This window comes from Girardinichthys multiradiatus, chromosome 2, assembly GCF_021462225.1.
Source record: "Girardinichthys multiradiatus isolate DD_20200921_A chromosome 2, DD_fGirMul_XY1, whole genome shotgun sequence".
Taxonomy (NCBI): domain Eukaryota; kingdom Metazoa; phylum Chordata; class Actinopteri; order Cyprinodontiformes; family Goodeidae; genus Girardinichthys; species Girardinichthys multiradiatus.
In genome coordinates this window covers 43,329,141-43,352,781 of record NC_061795.1, presented here as the reverse complement: position 1 = coordinate 43,352,781, position 23,641 = coordinate 43,329,141, and the positions used below count along the sequence as shown (strand labels likewise).

General features: G+C 41.5%; 1 protein-coding gene across 1 annotated transcript in view; it reads right to left on the bottom strand.

Annotated features, from left to right (window-relative positions):
- spire2 (spire-type actin nucleation factor 2) overlaps positions 1-23,641 on the bottom strand; it is a 55,820-nt gene that overhangs the window by 1,694 nt on the left and 30,485 nt on the right. The window contains exons 6-14 of the mRNA XM_047352582.1: positions 22,745-22,831; positions 20,393-20,510; positions 18,928-19,088; positions 17,641-17,863; positions 13,904-14,025; positions 11,671-11,808; positions 11,525-11,592; positions 10,075-10,102; positions 7,881-7,978 (exon numbers count right to left, since the gene is read on the bottom strand). Of these exons, the coding sequence (XP_047208538.1) occupies positions 7,881-7,978; positions 10,075-10,102; positions 11,525-11,592; positions 11,671-11,808; positions 13,904-14,025; positions 17,641-17,863; positions 18,928-19,088; positions 20,393-20,510; positions 22,745-22,831 (1,043 nt within the window). The remainder of the gene's footprint in view (positions 1-7,880; positions 7,979-10,074; positions 10,103-11,524; positions 11,593-11,670; positions 11,809-13,903; positions 14,026-17,640; positions 17,864-18,927; positions 19,089-20,392; positions 20,511-22,744; positions 22,832-23,641) is intronic.

The window sequence follows — 23,641 nt, the reverse complement described above, 5'->3', positions numbered from 1 at the left end:
AACCCTTGATTGATTTCACACAGTTCTATATTAATACCAGTTACTTCTGGTAGTTTTCATTATTACAGCTTACAGCTAATGAAAACCAATCATGGGGAAAACTTATATTAGTGGAAAGTTGAGCGGAAGGAAAATGTGTAGAAGAAAAAGATGCAGAAGCACTGAAATAACCTCATCCCAAGTAGTTCACTTTGCACCTTATGTTTGGAAAAAATTGGAGATTTTGTGTTTTCTCATAAAAAAATCCAGGGCCATTATGACAAAAAGCATAAAACATCTAAATAAATAGGAAAACATTAAATCCATGTTTAGGTCTCAAGCAGTGTACAGTAGTTGAAAGCAAACAAAAAGCAACATTTTTAACACTTTTATGGGCAGGATTGTGTTGGGGCTAAGGGCAAGAAAGGCATCAAACTATGTGTTATCACTTATTACCCAATTCAGTTGAGGAAAAAGAGTGGAACAATTTCATTCCCAATAATCTACTTTGCAACTCTGGAAGATAATGCAGATTTTGTGTTTTGTCCCATAAATAAAGGGTATTAAGAAAAAGGGCATAAAACTGAGAGTCTAAGGAAATAATAAAAGCCTTTAGGTCTATGGTCTTACGCGGCGGAAATAAAGTGAGCTAAAACATAAAAACAACATGATGCCTCAGCGGTGAACCAGTCACGATTAAAACCAGCTTTTCTGATTTAACGAACAACGATTGCAGTTATAAAATGAATACCTCCCTGGCAGCACCGTTGAGGGCTTGATGAGACATATTAGAAAAGTAACAAGATACCACACCAGTTGTACTTCCCACCAGCTCGCTGTCTTCAAGGAGGGTGGATGGTAATGACAGCTGGGTAATTATTACATAATGGCTGCTTAGAGGCCGTGTTGGAGGCGCTGCACTGATTATATAACAAAGAAAGGAGGGAGTGGATGAGGTGGAAGTGATTGGATTGAGGAGGGCATCTTCTCTGGCTCCTCTATCTGCTCAGGCGGCAGAAACCTAGCAATCACTGGCTTTAGGGAGGGGAGCGCTGAAATAGCTTAACTTCTCCATAGCAGCCATGCTGATTAGCTGGGAAGACTGTGGAGAAACTGGGCCAGCTGGAGTCACTAGGAGATTAATGTTAGTTCTTATAAGAGGAAAAGTCAGTGATAACTGCCTAGAGCTTTAAATCATCACAACTAGGATAAAAAGTGGGTAAAAAAGAAGCTTCAGATTAAACTTTTATATTGAAACTATTTTTAATTGACGCTCCTGATCAAATTAAATCAAATTATAGTAATTTTACTATAAACTAATTGTCTTTACCCGCTTATCCATACAGAGTCACAGGAGGGCTGGTGCCTATCTCCGGCGGTCATGGGACGAAAGGCGTAGGACACCCCGGACAAGTCTTCAGTCCAACTCAGGACAACACACAGACTGTCCCGATCCTGAGGCGTTTGGGTTTTCATTTTATTTTGTGTGTTATTCTGATCATTTCCTTGTTATGTTCCTTAGGTTTTGTCTTATTTAGGTGATTTTCCCTGCACTGTTATGGTTAGTAAGGTGTCATCTTTTTAGTTCATGTCTTTATATTTAGTTTCTTAGTTTATTCTCATGTTCTTTGTTCATTTAGAATTATTTCTGTGAGATCTCCGTTTATCTTTTCCTTTTAGTTTCTTTGTATCTCTGCTCAGCTCATTTGTGCTAATTATTCTCCCTCCTCAGCAGCTCTGCCTTCCCCCCGCCACAGCTGCTCTACATCTCATCAAATTGCCCTTTTGGTTGCTTGCCATTTTTCATCCTCTTCCTCTGTATATAAACCCGTCTTCTCATTGTTCCCTGCTGAATTCTTCTGTTGCCTCCGTTCTCTGCCCAGCTCCTCGTTTCTCCGATACCTGCCTTTCTCCATCACCTGTTTATTCCCACCAGTTTGTTCCATGACATGTTCTTCACGTAATTACATTGTACCTTCCTTTTATTATTAAAACTTAATTTTTGTTACAACTACGGCCTGCACTAGAGTCCTTCATCAACCACATCATGACAGAGACACGCAGGATAAACAACCACGCACACACACACACACACACACACACACACACACACACACACACACACACACACACACACAGCTAAGGGGACTTTAGAGAGACCAGTTCACCTAACAGTCATGTTTTTTGACTGCGGGGGGAAAGTTGGAGTACTGGATGCCCTAGGCGAACATGCAAACTCCACACAGACAGACCCTAGGTTGGGATTTGAACTTAAGCAGCAGTCTGGTGGTTCTGATTTTAATGTTGTCGTACTGTTTGCCTGACGGCATCTGCTCGAAAAGTTCTTGGATAGGATGTGAGGAGTTTCTGACCACGTTCAGAGCCTTGTTTCTGCACCGGCTCAGAAACAGATTCTGGACAGAGGGTGTGGACACTCCAATTACCTCCTTCAGCTCCCCTCACTTTCATTGGCAGGGCGCTCATAAAAATCAGATTTCCTAGTGCAAATTAAATTTCTATTCCATTTAAAACTTCAATATTATTCCAGACTAAAATTTCAACATTTTAGCCAACTTCTGAATCATCTTTAATGTTTAGGTGCAAACACCAAATGTTTTATTCAGCCTTTATAAGTACTATATTCCACATTAAAGAATATATACCCTACAAATAAATGATGAATGGTGGGAAACAACAGTCATTTAAAAAATATTTGTTTTTACAATTTATTTATGTCAAGAATCATAGCTTTCAGGCCATTTTCTGTGCAATATGTTCATGTCAGGATTTGGAGTTCTGCTGCCTGCTGCTTACACCTTTTCGACACTAGGTGCCGCCAGTAGGAGTGTACCTGAGGCGACAGGTGTTGTGCATCTACTCATCAGCTGGGAAGCATATAGAGGAAGGTTGCCAACACCTCGGCGCCTGAGTGTTTTTGCCTCCGTGGTAATTTCTGGCCAGCTCTGAAATCTTTGCATGATTTTTACCATGGATATCTTTTGAAGGATCTGTTGTTGCGAACTCTAACTTGCTTTGTTAACTGTTCCAGGTGTGAATCCTACCTGATCTGTTCCAGTCCTCCTTAGTGGCTAAGGCTACTTCCTGATCTAGTCTGTGCATGGCAAGCTGAACTCCTTTCCTGACATTTATTCTCTCCCTGGCGGGTTATTCCGGAATCTCCAGTAAGATATGTTTATGTTGGTTCATGTTTATGAGGTTAAGCTATTTATCTTTTCTCTTTGTGTTTTCACAGTAAGGAAGATTAGACTCGTCGCTCCTGTTGTTCCTGATCAATCTTTCAATAAAAACTTATTCCTTTTACAAAGTTCTCTGAGAGTCTCTGAATGTGGGTTAAGTCGGCTGTAAAAATCATGACAGTTCATGTTCATTCTGTAATTATTATATCATATTTCCAATATGAGAAAAAACTCTGCTCTGCATGCTAACCAGTGTGAGATAATAATATACCCGCCCCACATTTTCTTTGAATATTAAACATATTTAACATTTAACGTTAGCTGAACATGGTGTAATCCACCATTCATACAACATTGTGCATACGTCTGGAGACATCCTTCAGGACTTTATTCTGCGTAGGGCTTAGACAGACATTTTTATTTTAAAGTGGTCTGGATCAATAGTTCTCTGGGCTTCCAGATGATTTTTCTTTGACTTTGGAATGAAACGGCTCTTAGAGCCAGATCCTGATTGGGCTCCTCTCTCTCTCCCTCTCTCTAATAACTCATTTTAAAGGTATATTTATGTTATTGTGGGCAATGAATTAATTCAAGCAACAAAAATCTTAGAAGCCAAAGAGCCCAGCCAAAAGAACCAAAGTTTCCATCACTATTATTATTATTTTCAATCCTGTCCTAAAATCAAGGGATAACCCAATGGATTGTCGACACACGAAGAAACATTTTTTAATCCGAAGCCAGGTTGACACTGCGATTATCAACAGTCTTTGATTAAATCTTTTGTTGTGAAAAAGAAAATCTCTGGTTGTGGGCTGAATCTGTGGTCGACACATCGACTGAATCTAGTTCTCAAATGGCCAAACACAACCTGCAACAAAAATGAAGCAGCCAGAAAAGTTCTGTGAAAGTCGTGCAATGTGAGGTTTTCGACACTAGGTGCCGCCAGTAGGAGTGTACCTGAGGCGACAGGTGTTGTGCATCTACTCATCAGCTGGGAAGCATATAGAGGAAGGTTGCCAACACCTCGGCGCCTGAGTGTTTTTGCCTCTGTGGTAATTTCTGGCCAGCTCTGAAATCTTTGCATGATTTTTACCATGGATATCTTTTGAAGGATCTGTTGTTGCGAACTCTAACTTGCTTTGTTAACTGTTCCAGTCCTCCGTAGTGGCTAAGGCCATTTCCTGATCTAGTCTGTGTATGGCAAGCTGAACTCCTTTCCTGACATTTATTCTCTCCCTGGCGGGTTATTCTGGAATCTCCAGTAAGATACGTTTATGTTGGTTCATGTTTCTGAGGTTCAGCTATTTATCTTTTCTCTTTGTGTTTTCACAGTAAGGAAGATTAGACTCGTCGCTCCTGTTGTTCCTGATCAATCTTTCAATAAAAACTTATTCCTTTTACAAAGTTCTCTGAGAGTCTCTGCATGTGGGTTAAGTCGGCTGTAAAAATCATGACAGAACACTCAGGCCAGCCTAACCCAGCGGAGAACCTTCAGAGAACTTTAGCTGAACATAGTCAGCAAATTCATACGCACAGTTCTACTCTCCAAACCCTCCTAGATAGACAGCTGCAAACAAACCAGCAGCTGGAGCATTTGGCATCACTGTTTCAAGGTGCTTGTAGTTCTCAGTCTGCCGCACCCATTGGGGGTGCTGCTGAGCCACTGGAGGCCCAACATCCACCACCTTTTCGAGATGTTTCTTCTCCTCATCCTGAGAGGTTTTCTGGAGAGATGGGTGGATGTCGTGGTTTTTTACTTCAGTGTAGGTTGGTGTTTAACCGGTCACCTTGAGCTTTTTCGCATGATGAGGGTAAGATTTCTTAAGTTTTGAGTTTGTTAACTGGAAGGCGCTCCAATGGGCAGAGGCAAGGTTTTCCAACTGCACTGGTTTCGGGTTGTCATATGAGGATTTCATTAAGGAGTTTAAACAGACGTTTGATGTAGCTTCAGATCAGTCCTGTGTTGCCTGCAAATTGTGGGCGTTGAAACAGCAGAATCGACCTTTAGCGGACTTTTCTATTGATTTTCGTACATTAGCTGTATCCTCAGGCTGGAACACAAGCGCGTTAAAGGCAGCGTTTTTCCAGTCTTTGAACGAGCCCATAAAGAACGAACTAGTCCTTGTAGATGAACCAGAAGAATTAGATAAGTACATTGATTTAGCTATGCGCATTGATTCTCGCCTGCGGGAAAGGAGGAGGAATCGCTCCGAGAGAGCGTTGTAGCGAACCTCTCCGTTTCCTCCGTTCCCGTTACCAGTGTCATTAGGGCCTCAAATCAGCCACCCCGAGACCGAACCTATGCAGATTGGGAGAGCTAGCTTTCCGCCTGGAGAACAACAACGACGTCGAGAGGCCAACCAGTGCTTCTATTGTGGTGCTTCCGATCATTTCATTTCCGGTTGTCCGGTTTGGCCAAAAGGGCGGGTCCGTCAACTGTGATGGGGCAACCGACGGACCGATCATCCAGTAGTAAGACCCCACGCTTCACGTTACCGCCTACTTTGTTTGTGGACCATCACTGTGAGGTTTTATCTGCCCTAGTTGACTCAGGTTGTGATCTGAACTTGATTGATTTTGATTTTGTTTCAAAGAAAGGGATTTCCGCAGAAAAATTGACCCAGCCACGTCGGGTTTTGGCCTTGGATGGTTTATCTCTTCATGAGATCACCCATCAAACACTGCCTCTAGAGCTTGTTTTGTTCGATAATCACCGAGAAGAGGTATCTTTTTTTGTTTTCCCTGGCTCCAGCGCCCTAATCTCCACATAAATTGGGCAGAATTACGGGTAGAAGCGTGGTCTGAGGGATGTCTCAATTCATGTTTACAGTCAGCCATCTGTCCTACAACCCCTGGTGAGGAAGGTATGGAGGAGGAACTCTCAGACTTAACCAGAGTTCCCCCCGAGTATCATGATCTTAAGATGGTCTTTAGCAAGTCTCGGGCCCTGTCTCTACCGCCTCATCGACCATACGACTGTGCCATTAATTTTCTTCCTGGTGCCCCTTTACCCTCCAGCTGACTCCACAGCATCTCTGGGCCGGAAAGAAAAGTAATGGAAAAATATATTGCTGAATCTTTAGCTGCTGGGGTTATTCGTCCCTCTTCGTCTCCTTTAGGGGCAGGTTTCTTCTTTGTGGGGAAAAAAGATGGAGGTTTACGCCCTTGTATAGATTATAGGGGTTTGAACGCAATTACTGTTAAAAAGAAATATCCTCTTCCTCTGCTAGCTTCTGCGTTTGAGCCTGTACATGGCGCTGTTCTTTTCTTTAAGCTGGACCTCAGAGATGCCTACCACTTAAGGTGCGTTCACACCAAACGCGATTTCTGCGAAAGGAGCGGCCAATTTACATGTTATCCCTATGTAGAGGCGCGTTCAGGAGCGGAGCGGCGCGGTGCGGTGCGAAGGACGCGGAGGGCGCGGCAAGCGAAGCGGGAGCGGAGAGGGAGCGGAGCGATGGACGAGTTGAAAAATCTGAACTTTTTCCTAAATTTGCGTCGCGTCAACCAATCAGGGACTGGATGTGGCTGTGACGTAGGGTGAAGGACCAAAGCGGAGAGGAAGCAGTTGTCAATGATGGAGGACCAGATCATAGTGGCGGTGTGCGGCAAGCCAGAGTTGTATGACTCAACTAATTACTTTTACCGAGACAAGTACAGAAAGGACATGGCCTGGTTATGTTTAGGCACAAATATCTTAAATTTAGGAGATGTGGACATTAAAAATCGGCTATTTTAACTATTTTAACTATTAACTATTTTTTTATGTAAAAGAGTATAAATAAAATGTTTGTGCGGTTCTAAAGATACAACTAAAAGTAACTTCTCCTCTTTACTAAAGATATTTCCTAAATATGGGGTATTTGTTTAATAAACTGCTAACTGTATCAGTTTTTTCACCTTACACAGTGCATACAGTGGCCTTTATATAAGCCAGCATAAGTCAGCGTCGCTCTCAGCGAATAACAATCAAAATACTGACGTGTGAGCCAATAAACCCAAAGTTTCAGTCTAAAAATACTAATGTTACTCTTTATTTTCTTTCGTCATTAATTATCCAGGCTGATTTTATACATTTCCATAAGAACGCCTAACAACGCTGTGATGTTTGTGTGATAAAAGTGGATGCCCTCACAGATGCATCGGTTCCTAACAGTGATTTGCATGAAAATGCTCAACTGAACCTGTTGATGACTGGTAATGTTCTGGAGAACTTTGAAACATTATGGTGTTGTTTTTTACCTGCCGAACCTGGACCGAACACAACTCCCCTGGCGGCCACTAAAAGACGCTCAGGAGTGAATGGCCGCCGCTGACTGAAAGACTCTCAGGAAGAACGTTAGCCTGGATACTTTATGTAAAAAAGAGTTCCAACATTTCCTCTTGAGAGCAAGAACTGGTGACAGCTGGATTTGCAGGCTGTGAAGCACACTTTTTTTTCCTTGCGGGGAGGACGGACTGCTAATATGCACGTCTCTCACCTCATTTTAAACTTTGAACTCAAATAAGATATTGTCAAGTTGTGCCTGCACGGCCGGTTCTGTTGACATCCTGCAGTACCCTGCTATTAGCAGGGAGAGAGCACATGTTTCCAAGCAAGGCAGAGTCAAGCTGATTATGTCACTTCTATTCTTTCTCTGCAGCCATTGTAGAAGTAGCCAGTTATTTCTACTTTTTTAATTGCTTAATGAAGCAGAGACTCACTTGTAGACTTGGCTTTTGTGTCCATGGCTCTTTGGGGTGCTGTGAAAGCCCACAGTGTACACAGGAATATGAGCCATCTTCTTTGAGGGAATCTTCATCTGGATTACAGTCAAATGCACAACAACCAGAATTTAAAATCAGAAAGTGGGAAGAAAGAAAAGAAACAGCCATGTGACATTAAGATATGCTCACTAAAATACATAGACTAACTAAATAGATTTGCATTCATTACACAGTCACAAAGCACTACAAACACCTAAAAACAAAGGCATACATTTAAATGAGTGACAGTGAGACAATAACACAGATGAGCCACAGCACTACATGGACCACAAACAATAAGCACACAAGTCCAAACCTACAGAGCACAGAACCACATATCCAACACGGGCCGGGACTGAAGCACCAAATGAAAGAAAAAAAACAACAGAAAGCAAAAGAAGAAGTCTGACATCAACAAAGGAACAAACCAGCCTGCGGAACTGTGGTAAAAAACTAAAATAATATTATTAAACTGTTTCTGCTGCTTTAACAATTTTTAATTGACTTAAAAAATAAACTTCAAATAAATATCATCAAAAGATTGACCTGAAATAAACTTGTTCCAATAAAGCTGTAAGAGTAGATTGCCCTGAGAATTGTAGCATAAATTGAAAATAATAACTTCAATCGTTGTCATTGTTGTATCATTATAGGGGTGGATAAATGCTGTACCTGACTTGCTTCAGCAGTTTTTTTAATCACCTGAATATCTGATTGTTCTTTTTATAAGTTAATAAAAGTCAAGGTCTGAAATACATCTTTTTTTTAACTTGAAGTGCATTAGAAATCAGCGCCCTGAAAACTTTACATAACCCAACTTTCTAAAATCTACATTATTATAAATGTATTTAATTTGTATACTGCCTCACATTCTGTGCTGTTTTTTTTGCAGGAAACCCATCCCCACCTTCACTTGCACCACATTTTCCCCTCTTCATGGTTTGCTTCCTTGACGCAAACACACAGAAAAACGACCTGATCTTAATGCTATCAGCAGGAATCTGGAACACCCGACAACGCCAACTCTTCATTGATCTTGCATGCATAAAAGCATCAGAAAGTTTTGTTCTGGGTGGATCTGATAGATTATTAAGTACGTTTTTGTGTTGTTGTGTTTTTGCACCCCCCCTTTTCTAATGTCACCCTGGGTAACTGCCCATATGCCCATTACCACTGAGTGGTTTGGCGCATTCACAAAACAGGACAGGTCCAAACTACAGCAAACTGTTAGGTCTGCAGAGAGGTTTGTCAGGGGTGGTCTTACTTCCTTCAAGGACTTGTACACGTCTAGAGTCAGGAAAGGGGCAGCTAACATCTCTGCAGACCCCACATAACCTGGAGACAATCTGTTTAGACTTTTATCTTCTGGTCGCCACTACAAAGACAGTTTCTATCCCCAGGGTGTCTCTATGATGAACACAGTCAATAACATGCATATTTGCATTAATTACCTCTGTATATATACACAGTATATTCACAAAAAAGTTTTTATTTCCCTTTTTATATATTTATATTTAAAATTTCCTTATTGAGAGCAAAGTGGACCTGAAGTCAAATTCCTTGTTTGTGTGCACAAACCTGGCGAATAAAGCTGATTCTGATAAACCCAATCTAAAAAACACAATTGTTTGCTTTAAGTGAGAAAAAAACCACTTTTGGTGTATTTATTATTCATTCATTCATACATTCATCTTCTATATCGCTTATTCCATAGTGGGTCACGGAGGAGCTGGTGCCTATCCCCAGCAGGGTACACCCTGGACAGGTCACCAATCCATCGCAGGGCAACACAGAGACATACAGGACAAACAACCACACACACTCAATTACACCTAAGGGCAATTTAGAGAGACCAATTAACCTAACCGTCATGTTTTCAGATTGTGGGAGGAAGCAGGAGTACCCGGTGAGAACCCATACATGCACGGGGAGAACACGCAAACTCCATGCAGAAAGACCCCCAGCTGGTAGTCGGACCCTTGACCTTCTTGCTGCAAGGCAACAGTGCTACCAACTGCGCCACCCTGCAGCCCATTTTTATCATGAAAATAAGCAATAAAAAATTATAAAATTATAAAACACATATCACAATAGACAGAGCGACACAGTCTTACATCATAGAATAAAAGAAATGTTATTTGTCTAAAGTTACCTTTGCACTGCAGGAGCTGCAAACTGACCTGCAAGAGAAACAAAAACAAATCAGTTCAATTTCTGTTTCATTTCAAATCATAAATAGTTACAATTTCTTGTGTTTCGCATTCCAAACGTGTGAGATCTAGCTCCTTGTACTTTTGCGTTCATACATTATTCTATTTTTGGAAGTGAAATCAAATTCAGGAAAGGGTGTCAGTTTGGCTTCCTGATTCGTATAAATTAAAGAAAAAAAAAAGAAATGGCTTTACTTTGTTTTAAAAAATCTGTGTATGATTGGTTCTTTGGTTTTTCCGTTTCAAAATAATATGAGAAGAAAAACTGATTATGAGGCGTTTTTAAGTTTTTTTTTCTAATTAAATTAGAAGAACAACAATTCCCAAAATAAAAAAGGCTGCAGTTTTCTAATTTTAATAGTTAAAAGAAAGACATATTTTATATTTTGTTAATTCACTATTTAGGACATGTTGGCAGAGCCAGATACTAGCAATGGCTGCACTTGAACCCTGATTTGATTGCAGAACTTGTGCAAAATTCTGTTCCCCTGGTCACACAGCACCGATGTTACACCATGGGCACGCTGTGTGCATTTCACCATATAGTGTTTCCATAGAGATCTTTAGGTTTAGGTATGAGTCCTATAAGATTAGGGTTAATGGAAAGCAGACTGGTGAGGAGAGTCTGCTAAGGCAAGCACACATCCCATGTTGAAGCAACAGCGCCTCATAGAGTAATAATATACAGACAGAAGGGGGACAGATTCATTTTAAAACAAAAAAACTTAAAAAACGCCTCATTATTTGTTTTTTCTTGTATTATTTTGAAATGGAAAACCACAGAACGAACCAAATACTGTTTTTTTTTACAGCAAAATAAATCCATTTCTGGGTTTTTTTCATTAATTCATACAAATCAGAAAACCAAACTGACACCTTTTCCAAAATTTTATTTCACATCCATGAATGAACACAAAGGTTCATGGACCCATCTAGCTGCAGAAACTATGGTGTCATACAAAAAAAATAAAAAAGGAAAAAGAAACTATGGTGCTTTTATTTTTTTTAATCAGGGATCTAATTAACTTAATACACAATTTGTGACTTTCTCAGTTCCAGTTGAAACACTACAGGAAGACACTTTTAGGTTTAAAAAAACCTTCCGTAAATTCCTTGTTTTATGTCAACACTGTGGAAAATTCAAACGTAAACTGCAACATATTACATATTTCATCATGTAATTTTGAAAGCACCATAGCTTTCAGTTGTATCACTGAATTTACTGAACGTAAAACATTTAAAGTGTGAAAAACAGTGTGATGTTTTGAGAAACTTCAGGCATTCAGTGTCTAATATGCAATTTAAACACAATTTAGCATTTAAAATAAAAATAAGGAGGAAAGAAATATTCAAAAAATGCCTAGAAAGTCAGGGCAAACTTGTCTTGGCAACCTTTTGCACAGCAGGCATGTAGACGGCCATGAGAAGAGAGGAAATTTCACTCTGCAGCAGCAGCAAACCTGAGAAATCAGATGCAGAGTTACTGACAGAAACACAACAGAGACAACAACAACAAGGAAACCAAAACTACAAGTTACCTTTCCTCTCTTCAGGTTACTGTAGAGTTCTTTGCTCTGAAGATATTTCTCCATATCTGCTTTGACGAGAACTCGACGCACGTTGATGATCTCATCCAATGTTAAGGCCAGACTCTCAACGGGGTGGCTGAACTCCTCCTGAACAAAGAAGGAGGAAAACCCATCAGTCCGGCTGCCCACTCAATCTACTGAACACTAAATACAGGATTTAAAAAAAAACAATGGAAACAAGTCAGCAAAAAATTCAACAAAAAAAGTTTGCCTGCCCGTCCATTCATCAGTCTGAGAAAATCTAGACATCTCTCTACCCAGGGAAACGTTTATGCTCATCCTGGGACATTCCAAGATGTTCTCAGTCCAACGGGGATTGATACCCTGGGGTTTCTTCCCTATCTCCAACACTGTGCCCTGCCGACCCGTACTCATACTCATACTCATCGTCTTCCGCTTTATCCAGGACCGGGTCACGGGGGCAGCAGAGTCAGCAGACGTCCCTCTCCCCTGACACCTCCTCCAGCTCCTCCGGGTGGAGCCCAAGGCGTTCCCAGGCCAGCCGAGAGACATAGTCCCTCCAGCGTGTCCTGGGCCGTCCCCTGGGCCTCCTCCCGGTGGGACGTGCCTGGAACACCTCCTGAGGAAGGCGTCCTGGAGGCATCCGGTATAGATGCCCGGGCCACCTCAACAGGCTCCTCTCGATGTGGAGGAGCAGCGGCTCTACTCCGAGCCCCTCCCGGATGGCTGAGCTCCTCACCCTATCTCTAAGGGAGTGCCCGGCCACCCTACGGAGGAAGCTCATTTCAGCCGCTTGTATCCGGGATCTCGTTCTTTCGGTCATGACCCAAAGTTCATGGCCATAGGTGAGGGTAGGAACGTAGACCGACCGGTAAATCGAGAGCTTTGCTTTTCGGCTCCGCTCTCTCTTCACCACAACGGACCGAACATCGATCTCCCGCTCCATTCTTCCCCCACTCGTGAGGAGCTGATGTTCATCCCAACCGCTTCACACTCGGCTGCGAACCGCCCCAGAGCATGCTGCAGGTCTTGGCTATAGGAGGCCAGCAGGACCACGTCATCTGCAAAAAGAAGACACGAAATCCACTGGTCCCCGAACCAGACCAGAGCCAGCCTAAGCATCCGCCTAAGCATCCGGGGATCGGGCCGCCGGGGTCTCCACCTTTGTCCGGTGCCCAATCTTCTTTGTACCGGTCCATCACGGTTCCCTCTGCAGGTGGTGAGCCCACTGGGGAATGGCCAAGCGTCTCTCGTTTGGGCTTGGCCCAGCCGGGTCTCGCGAGGAGCGACCCAGCCACCAGGCGCTCCCAGGCCTGGCTCCAGGGTGGGACCCCGGCTCCACCGTACTGGACAACGTCACGTGCCTTGACATAATGGTCCTCATGAGGGTGTCTTGAACCTCTCTTTGTCTGACCCATCACCTAGAGCCTGCTTGCCATAGGAGACCCTACCAGGGGCATTTAACCCCCAGACAACATAGCCTCTAGGATCATTCAAGCACTCAAACCCCTCCACCACATTAAGGTGGTGGCTCAAGGAGGGGGATTGATACCCTGGGGTTTCTTCCCTATCTCCAACACTGTGCCCAGCCGACCTACAAAGTGTTCTTTCAGTCCTGACTATAGGTGAGGGTTGGCACAAAAAAAGTCTGGTAAGTCAAGAGCTTTGATTGTTCTTCAGCAACATGGTGCCTGAATCACTGCAGAACAGGATCTAATCAATCAATCCATCCATCGATCTCCTGGTCCATCCTTCTTTCACTGGTGAACAAGACACCAAGATACTCAAACTCCTTACCTTGAGGCAGAGACTGACACCACCTTGGTGTCCTTTTCAGGAGTAAGGGTCCCTGGGGACTTCATCTCAAGTGATCGGAGTGTTTCTTTAGCATATTGTGATGAAAAAAGAGCTAAGCCAGGGGAGACACATCAGCATGCGTCAGCTGATTTCGCTTGAACATCTGATCATGATGCCCTTTGGTTCTCTTCTATAGGAGGAACCTATGGCAGACCCAAAATGGATGGATGGATGTTCATAGCTCCGGAACCATCAGTTGAACGAAACCCAACAGCAACATCCTTCCAGGGGTTTTAACCATTTCAAATGATCTTTATCTTGTCACTTATTCAGGAAAATTAGGTTTAAAGGACTTAATATTGAATAGAAATCTTTCCAGTGTCTCATGTCCACTATATCTGTGGCTGCTGTGATTTTATCTCACCATCCACTGGTCTCCGTTTCTGGAGTCCGATGTTGTCTCGGGACACTCTGTGACCTCATCGACCGAACTCAGAGAAAGGCGAGCGGGAGAAGGAGGCACCCAGCCGTGAATGGGGAAGGAAGCTGGGTTTGTGGAAACAGATTAAAAATCAGTGAGAGGAAACAATGAATAAAATACAGGGGGATCAAATGAGCACAGCTGAGAGGGAATGAGGGAAGCCACAAATCCCAGCCTAATGAGTCCATGAATTATCCATCAGCCTCTTTCATTCAGCTCCGTCTCAGATCTCAGACCCTTACAGCGCTTGTCGATCTCGTGTATTATTAATCTGGTTTCAGGAGGGAGATTTGGATCACGCTGTTACATCTGTAACTTAGATCACTGTGAGTGGTGTGCAGACCACACACTGGGCACCTCCCTGCTCCTGCAGATGCAGAGCGTCAATTTACCTCTAATGGAAAGTGAACAGGCTGAGAAGATGTCTGAAACAGGCCAGTAAACATCAACTGTACACATAATTTGGATCAGCTGCTGATGACAGCTGCAGCTTACAGGCTTACATCCCTACACAGCAACAGCTTAAGAATAAGAGCCCCCTGTTGGCAGAGTTATGTACTACATGATGAGCCTCAATCATGGCTTCAACCCAACTCTGTCTAATGCATGTGGATAGCATTGCAGCTCTGCAGAGGCTGAGAGTGGACCAAAACAAGTATCGTTTTTCAAACACTCCGCCCCGCACACAGACAGCAAGGCTGTTAATGCACGAATCACTGCCATCAAACTCATCCCTCGCTGGGTTTCAAGCAGCAGAAGCTTTTGTTTCTCCCTTCCATCACCCAATCTGACTTTATCAGCACATCTTTATATCTAATTACAATCCATCACATGTCTTAACAGCTTTAGGGCTCATCTGGATCCCTGTCAGTGGGTGCTGCACCAGCTTGGAATAAAAGGCTCTTATTTCAGTGAGATAAGAGTAATTTAATAACTTTTGTGCTTGAAGCAGAGAATGGAAGCAGCAGCAACATAATTTCTTCACCTAGGTTAGAAACAGAGCAAACAAAGAGTGATGTTTGAAGTAAAGTCAGTGAGTTGTTGGGTTTAGTCATGGGCTGGTTACCAAGGTTTTAAAAAGTTCCAGTTTCAGAACAGAATAAAAACTAAAGTCTGTTTGAAGAGATGACAGATTGGTGACTGTTTGGAGTAACACAGAGCTGCCCCTCCCCAACATGTTGCCGCACACTGCTAGTCAACTGGTTGAAATATGGCTGCTACATGGAAAATTGTTTTGGACATTAATCCTGCAGTTTTGATTGGAAAATTTTCTAGATGAATGCCATTGAAAGTGCCACCTGCTGTTTATTTACCACCCCTCCACTCTTACTAAACAGAGGTTTAATAAGTGCCACCTGGTGTTCAAATATAACAGCAAGAAATACATTAAAAGTGTTTAAAATGTGCATTTAAACATGTAAATAGACAGATAAATATGTGAATCATAAATGAAAACGTTTTATAAAGTGTTAAAATCACATCTAATAATTTTAGTATTTTCTCATATCTCAGTTCATCATGAAATAATTTGAACTTTCTCTTATAATAAATGTTGTACCACAGTACTGCTCCGGTGTTCATCTTGAGTTGTTAAATATCTATATGCAACCTAATGAAAACGGTTAGGTTTTTTTGTCCGAAGGTGACAAATGTCCCCTTTGTCATAAAACCTCAAAGTCAAAATCCAAGGACAGAGTCCCTCATTGGTGCCGATTAATATCCAAAACAGCTTTCCATACTGCTGCACTTTTCCCTCCCCACCAAGGAAGAAAAATATGAATGTTTGGAAAAATTTACCGCTACTAGTGGCGCTAAAGCACATTTAAGTCATTTTGAACTGACAGGAAAACATTTAAATGTGATAATCTCAGATTTATTCTGAAGCAAATCTTTGGACATTCGTATGCTATCATCTAATGGGTTACTTCTCACAGCATTTAAACGGTGGTTAATGTTTTTATTTTGCCTCCTTAGACTGCAGAATTATCACAACCACCTAGATACAGATCTGCTCCTCGTGGTTCTGCTCTCTGATGCTTTGTCTCCCTCTAGAGGAGGACAATTAAAACTGCAGCAGCGTTTCCTAATCATCTTTCAGCCAAACTAATGGACCACACCTCCCAAACAAACTTCAGATGTGTGTTAAGATGCAGACAGGAGGGTTTAATTACTGCATATCTCAGAACGGCTTTGACTGAGACCCAAAAAGACTTGAGTTTCTAACTATATCTTGCAAAAGTATTCATACTCCTTACACTTTTTCACTTGCCACATCACAGCCCCAACCCGTCAGATATATTATTAGGATTTTAAGTGAATTATACACAAAGCAGTGTATAATGGTAAAAAAAATTATAGTATGTCACTTTCAAAACGTTTTACTGATAAAATTCTAATAAGCATCCCGTTAATCAGTATTCAGCCTCCCTGAATTAAGCACCTTCAGCTACAGTTACAGGTAGATGTGTTTTCTTTTCAAAATGGATGAAGCTGAGTCAGAATGGATGGAGAGCTTCAGTAAACATCATTTTTTAAGTCTTACCACAGATTCTCCATTGGATTTAGGTCTGGACTTTGAGTCTGCTGTTTTAACACACGAATGTGCTTTGATCTGAACCAATCCATTGTAGGTCTGTCACTATATTTAGGTTCCTAATTCTGCTGGAAGGTGAACCTTCACCCCAGCCTCAAGTCTGCAGCCTCTAACAGGTTTTCTTCCAGGATTGTCCTGTTTTTAGGTACAACCATCTTCCTGAGCCTTTTTCTTGTCCCTACTGAAGACAAGCATCCCCACAGCATGATGCTGCCATGACCATGTTTCCCCATGTGGATAGAACATTCAGCATGATGTGCAAAGTTAGCTTTTTGTGACATAGCATTTTGTATGAAAGCCAAAAACACTTAATTTTGGTTTCATCTGACCAGAGCACCTCCTTCCTCGTGTCCTCGTACCCCCTACATTTAGCATCCTGTAGCAAGCAGCATCACAGAGACCAGACTTTGTGAAGTGCAGGACTAATAACTGTCTTGTCAACAGATTTTCCAACCTGACCTGAAGTCTGTAGCTCCGAAAGCATCTGACACCACAACTGCCAGACCCTTTCTAAACCATAGACTTCCACAGCTCACTTTCCACAGCTTTCCATTTTCAGATGATGGACTGGTCTGTGAGATATTCAAAGCTTGAACATGGTCTTTGTGATGGTATTTGTTCACCAATGTTTTCCAACAAACCTCTGAGGTCTTCAGCAGCGGGATTCATAATGGGATTAAATTAGGTGCACTGTAATCTCGAATTAGGTGACTTCTGAAGGCAAATGAGAGGAGTTGAAGTAAAAGAGACAGAAAACTAATGCAAGTTACAATTTCAGACAAGCTGTATACCATTTACAATTATGCTCTATACATTGAGGATGGTGGTTGTAATCTGACAGAATGTGAAAGGATTGCTGGGTGTGAATACTTTTCAGTGAACTGAAGTTCATTTTCAGTCCTGTGCACGTTCAGGTGGCATGTATTCAGATGTTCTACAGACAGCAGGAGCATTGATCACAGAAAGAAAAATGTAAATACTAAAGGAAAACAGATTTTTCTGGTAATCTGACTGTTTGAAATGTATCCCCTGAGCCTAAGAACCTAAATTGATCTAAAGATGTTCAGTGTGAGAAAATCCATCGGACCTCGGTGATGAGGAGGCGGCCCGGCGCCGGTCAACGTTCTGGAACGCAGCCTCACGTCCCTCGGTCTGACAGTCTCACCCAGCTGGGCTGACTCCGACAGCGAGGGGAGGATGTCTCTGCGGAGGAAGGCGAGGTCCTGCTCTGAGAAGGACCGATCTCTTTTCAGCGGCGTCGGAGAGCTCTCTGTCCTCCTCATCTCCCCGTTGTCCGGAGACTCCTCTTCCTGCCGGGTTTAAGAAGGAAGGATGGAAATCATTACATAGCAATATTTGAAAAAATGTCCAAATTATTTTCAGGTCAGATATTTCTACAGAGGTCAAACTTAAATTATCATTCAGGTAAAATTAAGATCTAATGCAGTCTACGACCGAAATGCCGCATCATAAATTTAGCGTTTCTAGGGTTGATCCGTCCGGCTCCTGCGGACCTGTTTTCGGTGATAGATGTGAAAAGTGTTTTCTTCAGCCAGATCTGAACAGCGCAGAGTGACATTTAGCCTTTGAGTAAAAATGAAAACTGTTTCTCATTTAAGCCAAACTGTTTTAACAACTAATAACTACAGGGTCCAAATTTAATATTTGTATTTTTCGCCTGGGATTTTATTTGACTTCCTACAAAAATCTGTAAATGTCTCATGTATAAAAAACATCTAAATATTTTAATTAATCCTTAGCTGTATTTTTTAATAATAAAGCACACTTATGGGCCTTTACTTTCTTTTGACTCATAATGCAATTTGAACTTATAATCAAGTAACAAAACAACCTATTAAATCAGCAGTCGTCAACCCTTCTTTACTCTTTATTTCCTATGACAATTACATGTGATTTATCTTCATCAGATTACGAAGAGCAGCATAAAGAAAACTGTTTTAAAGCCTTCTGGTGCAGACTTTCACAAATATTTGATAAAATAACATCCAACATAGCTCCTCCAGCATTCAAAGTACATCGACTACATGTAAGTCATGCGTAAGTGAGGCAAAAAAGAAAATGAACGTTAAGACTTTTTTAGATAACCTTTAGTCCTGACGTTGAGGATGTCTGTGCAATCCTACATTTTAAAGTTTTGATATTTTAGAACTACCCACTATGGAAGAAGCGGTAGAAATATTTTAGAACTAACTAAAGCTGTATTAAAAAATATCAAATTTCCCTTTTTGTGCAAAACAACAGAGGATTCATCTCTGTGCATGGAAGAAAGTCACCAACCCACCAATGCAGGAAACAGTTTGCAGAAGTGAAAAACATAGTTAAAAACGAGTGATTCCTAGTGGGTCTTTTTCACCTCAGAGATGTTCATCTCCTCCATCTCAGCCAGCGTCGGGGCCTTGAGCAGGAGGCGAGGCCGGGACGGCGGCCGAGGCTCCGACACAGACAGATCTATGCATGACGTAGATTTGACATTGCAAGGACACGGCTGAGCCAGACAGGGCAGCGAGCCGAATGCTGAGAGAAGAGGAACAAAAACAGCATCAGGGAAGAACAAAGTCAGGAGCACTCAGATCTGAGGGCGAGGAAGCTCAGATGTGCTTTATCTGCAATTTCAGCATTTGATACTCAACAGCAACTCAGAGACATCAAAGCAATTACAGTCGCTGCATTTTTAAGTAGTCAGTCACAAACACTGAATGCATTTCTCTTTTTCTTTTCATCCAAAACATTTATATCAATTTTCGCTTTAGTCCGACCATCTGTAACTCTGAAATCTGAGGTAGATCATTGTTTTTTTTCATTTATTAATTTAGAGAGCAGATTTAAATATAAACACAGTTGCACCAAAGTGCTGCAAAGGCAAATTATAAAGAAACTTTGCTCTGTATAACAAGGTAATAAAATAAAACAGGGTAAGAAACCAACAAGGAAGCAGAAACAATATCTAAATAATCAAACCAATTAAAACCCAGAGTGTCATAGTCAACCAGAGCAGAAAGCCGGTCTGGAAAGATTTATTTTTCCAGTATTTGGTTTCCAGATACGGTTTCCACACCGTCTGCTCGCCGCTCACGCGGCAAAAAAGGCGCGTGCTTGTTCAGCGCTCGTAACCAGCGCGCCGTGCTTGCGCCGCAGGAGATCTACGGACACCGTGAAAGGTCAAACAACGTGTTCGGCGAAGCTGTCCCACTTTTTTGATGATAGATAGATAGATAGATAGATAGATAGATAGATAGATAGATAGATAGATAGATAGATAGATAGATAGATAGATAGATAGATAGATAGATAGATAGATAGATAGATAGATAGATAGATAGATAGATAGATAGATAGATAGATAGATAGATAGATAGATAGATAGATAGATAGATAGATAGATAGATAGATAGAGGGGTTGGACAATGAAACTGAAACACCAATACAGCATCAATTCATCTTGGGAATGACATATACAAGTCCTGCACAGTGGTCAGAGGGATTTTAAGCCATTCTTCTTGCAGGATAGTGGCCAGGTCACTACGTGATACTGGTGGAGGAAAACGTTTCCTGACTCGCTCCTCCAAAACACCCCAAAGTGGCTCAATAATATTTAGATCTGGTGACTGTGCAGGCCATGGGAGATGTTCAACTTCACTTTCATGTTCATCAAACCAATCTTTCACCAGTCTTGCTGTGTGTATTGGTGCATTGTCATCCTGATACAGAATTGTTATCTTTATCAACATCAGATAATTACGGTAGAACATTAATAGTAACTAATATTTTAATTTTTAATAATTATTATGAAGGTAAACATATAAAAGCTTTGGCCTTACGTCTGGCAGTGTGTGGTACCACAGGCCTAAGCTTCCTCTCTTGCTTGATCTCTGCCAGAACCCGGTCATGAAGGGACTGCTGCTGTGGAGGAGGAGGAGGAAGGCTGCGTTCTGAAACCTGACCAGGAGAAAATATTTCACTATATCTGCTCATCCACATAGAAACAAACACAAGGCAAACGTCTCCATGTCCTGCAAGGCGAAGCTGTCTCATCTTTCTACAGTGCCTTGCAAAAGCATTCACACCCTTTAAACTATTTCATATTTACCTTTGTTACAACCACAAACTAGTTCAATATTTTTGGGGGATTTTATGTAACAGACATACATAAAGTATGTCATAATTGTGGAGTGGTTTCCAACAGCTTTTGCAAATAGAAACCTGTTAAGGTGTGGCATTGTCATGGGTTGGGGATTTGGAATTGGACTGAGGTGCAGACAGGAGTGTTGCATGAACATAATAAAGTTTGTTTAACAATGACAGAGAACCTACAGGAGGCACAAGGAAAACGGGACGAGGAACACAGCACAGGTACAGGCACAACGACTGGGAAAATTATGGGAAAATACTGGCTTGTTCACTGTGGGATCCAGCAGAGAATAATGGGAACCAGAGAACTTATATACCGAGGGAGATGTGGAGAATGATGTAGGATGCCGGTGTGTTGATCAGAAGATAACGTGGAGCAGCTGAGGTAGGAGGCAGGAAGACTGAGGAAGGGAGACGAATTAACACCAAGATGCTGAACAGAGACACAAGAAACACTAAACCCAGGAGAAAAGACAAATGCTACTCTAATTGGAATAAACTAGAATACACTGGGGAAAAGAAAACAAGAAACACTAAGAGACTCAAAAATAATAACTAATAAGGCAAGAACTTAACTGACACTAAAGAACATAGATAAATGTATAGAATATGGCGAGAATAAGACAAACAAAACAAATGAGAACCAAAACCTAACACCCAAGTACCATAACATGCATGCATTTGTATTCAGCAACCTTTATTCTGACACCCCTGAATGAAATTCAGTGCAACAAATTGCATTCAGGAATCATTTCATTAGTAAATAGATTTCACCTGTGTGAAATTTAATCTCATTATAAATCCAGCTGTTCTGTGAGGGTCTCAGAGGTTCCTTAGAGATCATTAGAGAACAAAGAGCATCGAGAAGACCAAGGAACACAGCAGACAGGTCAGGGAGAAATTTAAAGCAGGGTTACATTTTAAAACAATATCTCAAACTTTAAACATCTCACAGAGCTCTGTTCAATCCATAATCTGAATCAAAAAGAGTACGGCATAACTCCAAACCTACAAGGACATAGTCATCCACCTAAAGTGAACAGCTAGGAGTGGAGAGGATAACTCAAAGGTCAAAGGCAACCAAAATTCCACTTTTATTTATACATGCAAAATGCTACAAACTAAGCCTCTGTAACTCTGGAGGAGCTGCAGAGATTCACAGCTCAGGAGTAGGGGCAAGAAAAAAAAGCTATTGTTGAAAGAAAATAAATGAAAGTCCTGTTTGCAGTTCGCAACAAGCCACAGTGGGGCACAGAAAACATGTGGCAGAAGATGTTCTGGACAGACCAACATTTAACATTTTGGCTAACATAGAAAATGCTTCGTAGCAAGGAGTCTAACACCACACATTACCCTAAATATACCATCCCCACAACAAAACATGATGGTGGCAGCATCACACTGTGGGGATGGTTTTCTTCAGCAGGGACAGGGAAGCTGGTCAGACTTCATATGAAGATAGAAGAAGCCTAAAAACAAGACAATGCTGGAAGAACATGTGTTAGACGTAAGATTGGGACAAGGTTCATCTTCCTGCAGAACAACGACCATACACATACAGTCATTGATACAGTGGAATGGTTCAGACCAAAGCATATTCATGCGTTAGAATGGCCTAGTCAAAGCCCAGGCCTAAATCCAAAGGAGAATCCGTGGTGATACTTAAAAAACCAATGATCACAAGCAATTTCCATCGGATCTGACTGATTTTCAGCTAACTTTTAGAGAAGTAAAAAATTCAGTCTCTAGATCTGCAAACATGTAGATACACGTACCAAAAAACCTGCAATTGCAGGTGGTTCTACAAAGTACTGGCCCAGAAAGACGGGGAACAAATGATCACCAAACTCTTTGGATTTTCATTTAAAAGTATTTTGTATCATTTTTTCTTCACCCCTTCATTGTGTTGTTTTATCAAACAAAATCCCAATAAAATACACAGAGGTTTGTGGTTTCAACAGGAAATATTTTAAAAAGAATTTAAGGAGTGTGAATATTTATACAAAGCACCTTTCATGGGATTATGGATTGGATCCACTCACAGGTTTAAGAGGAGGTCTGGATCTGATGAAGTCCAGGATCAGCTCATGGGCACTTCTCTTCACTCTTGTAGGAATATCACCGTCCACCTTCATGAGATAAGAAACACAACATCAGATAAGGCCCTCTGTAAAAATCATACACTCACCCGCTGAAAGACAGAACTATGTACACATCTAGTTACACATCTTTTTGGGTCTCTGACAGCTCTAAAAGATGAAGAAACAGGCACCAGGCTCTATAAAACACACATGAGCAACATCAGCTGCAGTTTGCGGTATTGTCTCACACAGCGTGAATCTAAAACAACGTATAAACACCACAGAAACAAAGCTAAACACTGCTTTCAGCATTCAACCAATGTAAAAAAAGAACTGCAATGCGGCCAGGACAACAGAAGGCTGGGAGAGTTTCATTAATATTTGTGTTGGTGAGATAAATAATGCATCTGGCCATGGAGAAAGCCTTGAGGCTCTTCTGTCACAAGCACAACATTTGCTTTCTTGGTCCAAAAGGCTTCAGACTGGATCTTCAGAATTTCTCACATGAGTCTAGAGTCTTCCTGCTTCACCAGAGGCTCTGTCAGGTGGTCATGAAAACATCTCTGCTAGAATATAGCAACAAAACCAACACTAAAATCCAAATTATTTTGTATAAATAACTGAGTTTGGAAACACATTTAATTCATTGCACAGAAGGAACCAAACCGCAGCATGAAATGTTGCTAAATTAGTTTTAAAAATATTTTATTTTATAGATTCCATTTTAGGTGATGGTTTGAAACCCAAATTCAGCTAAATGCATAACATTAACTGCTTTAAAACTGTTCAAGCTGAAGGATAATCTAACTGTTCAGCATCTATAGACCTACCTAGACCTAAAACTGCTTTTGTCAGCAT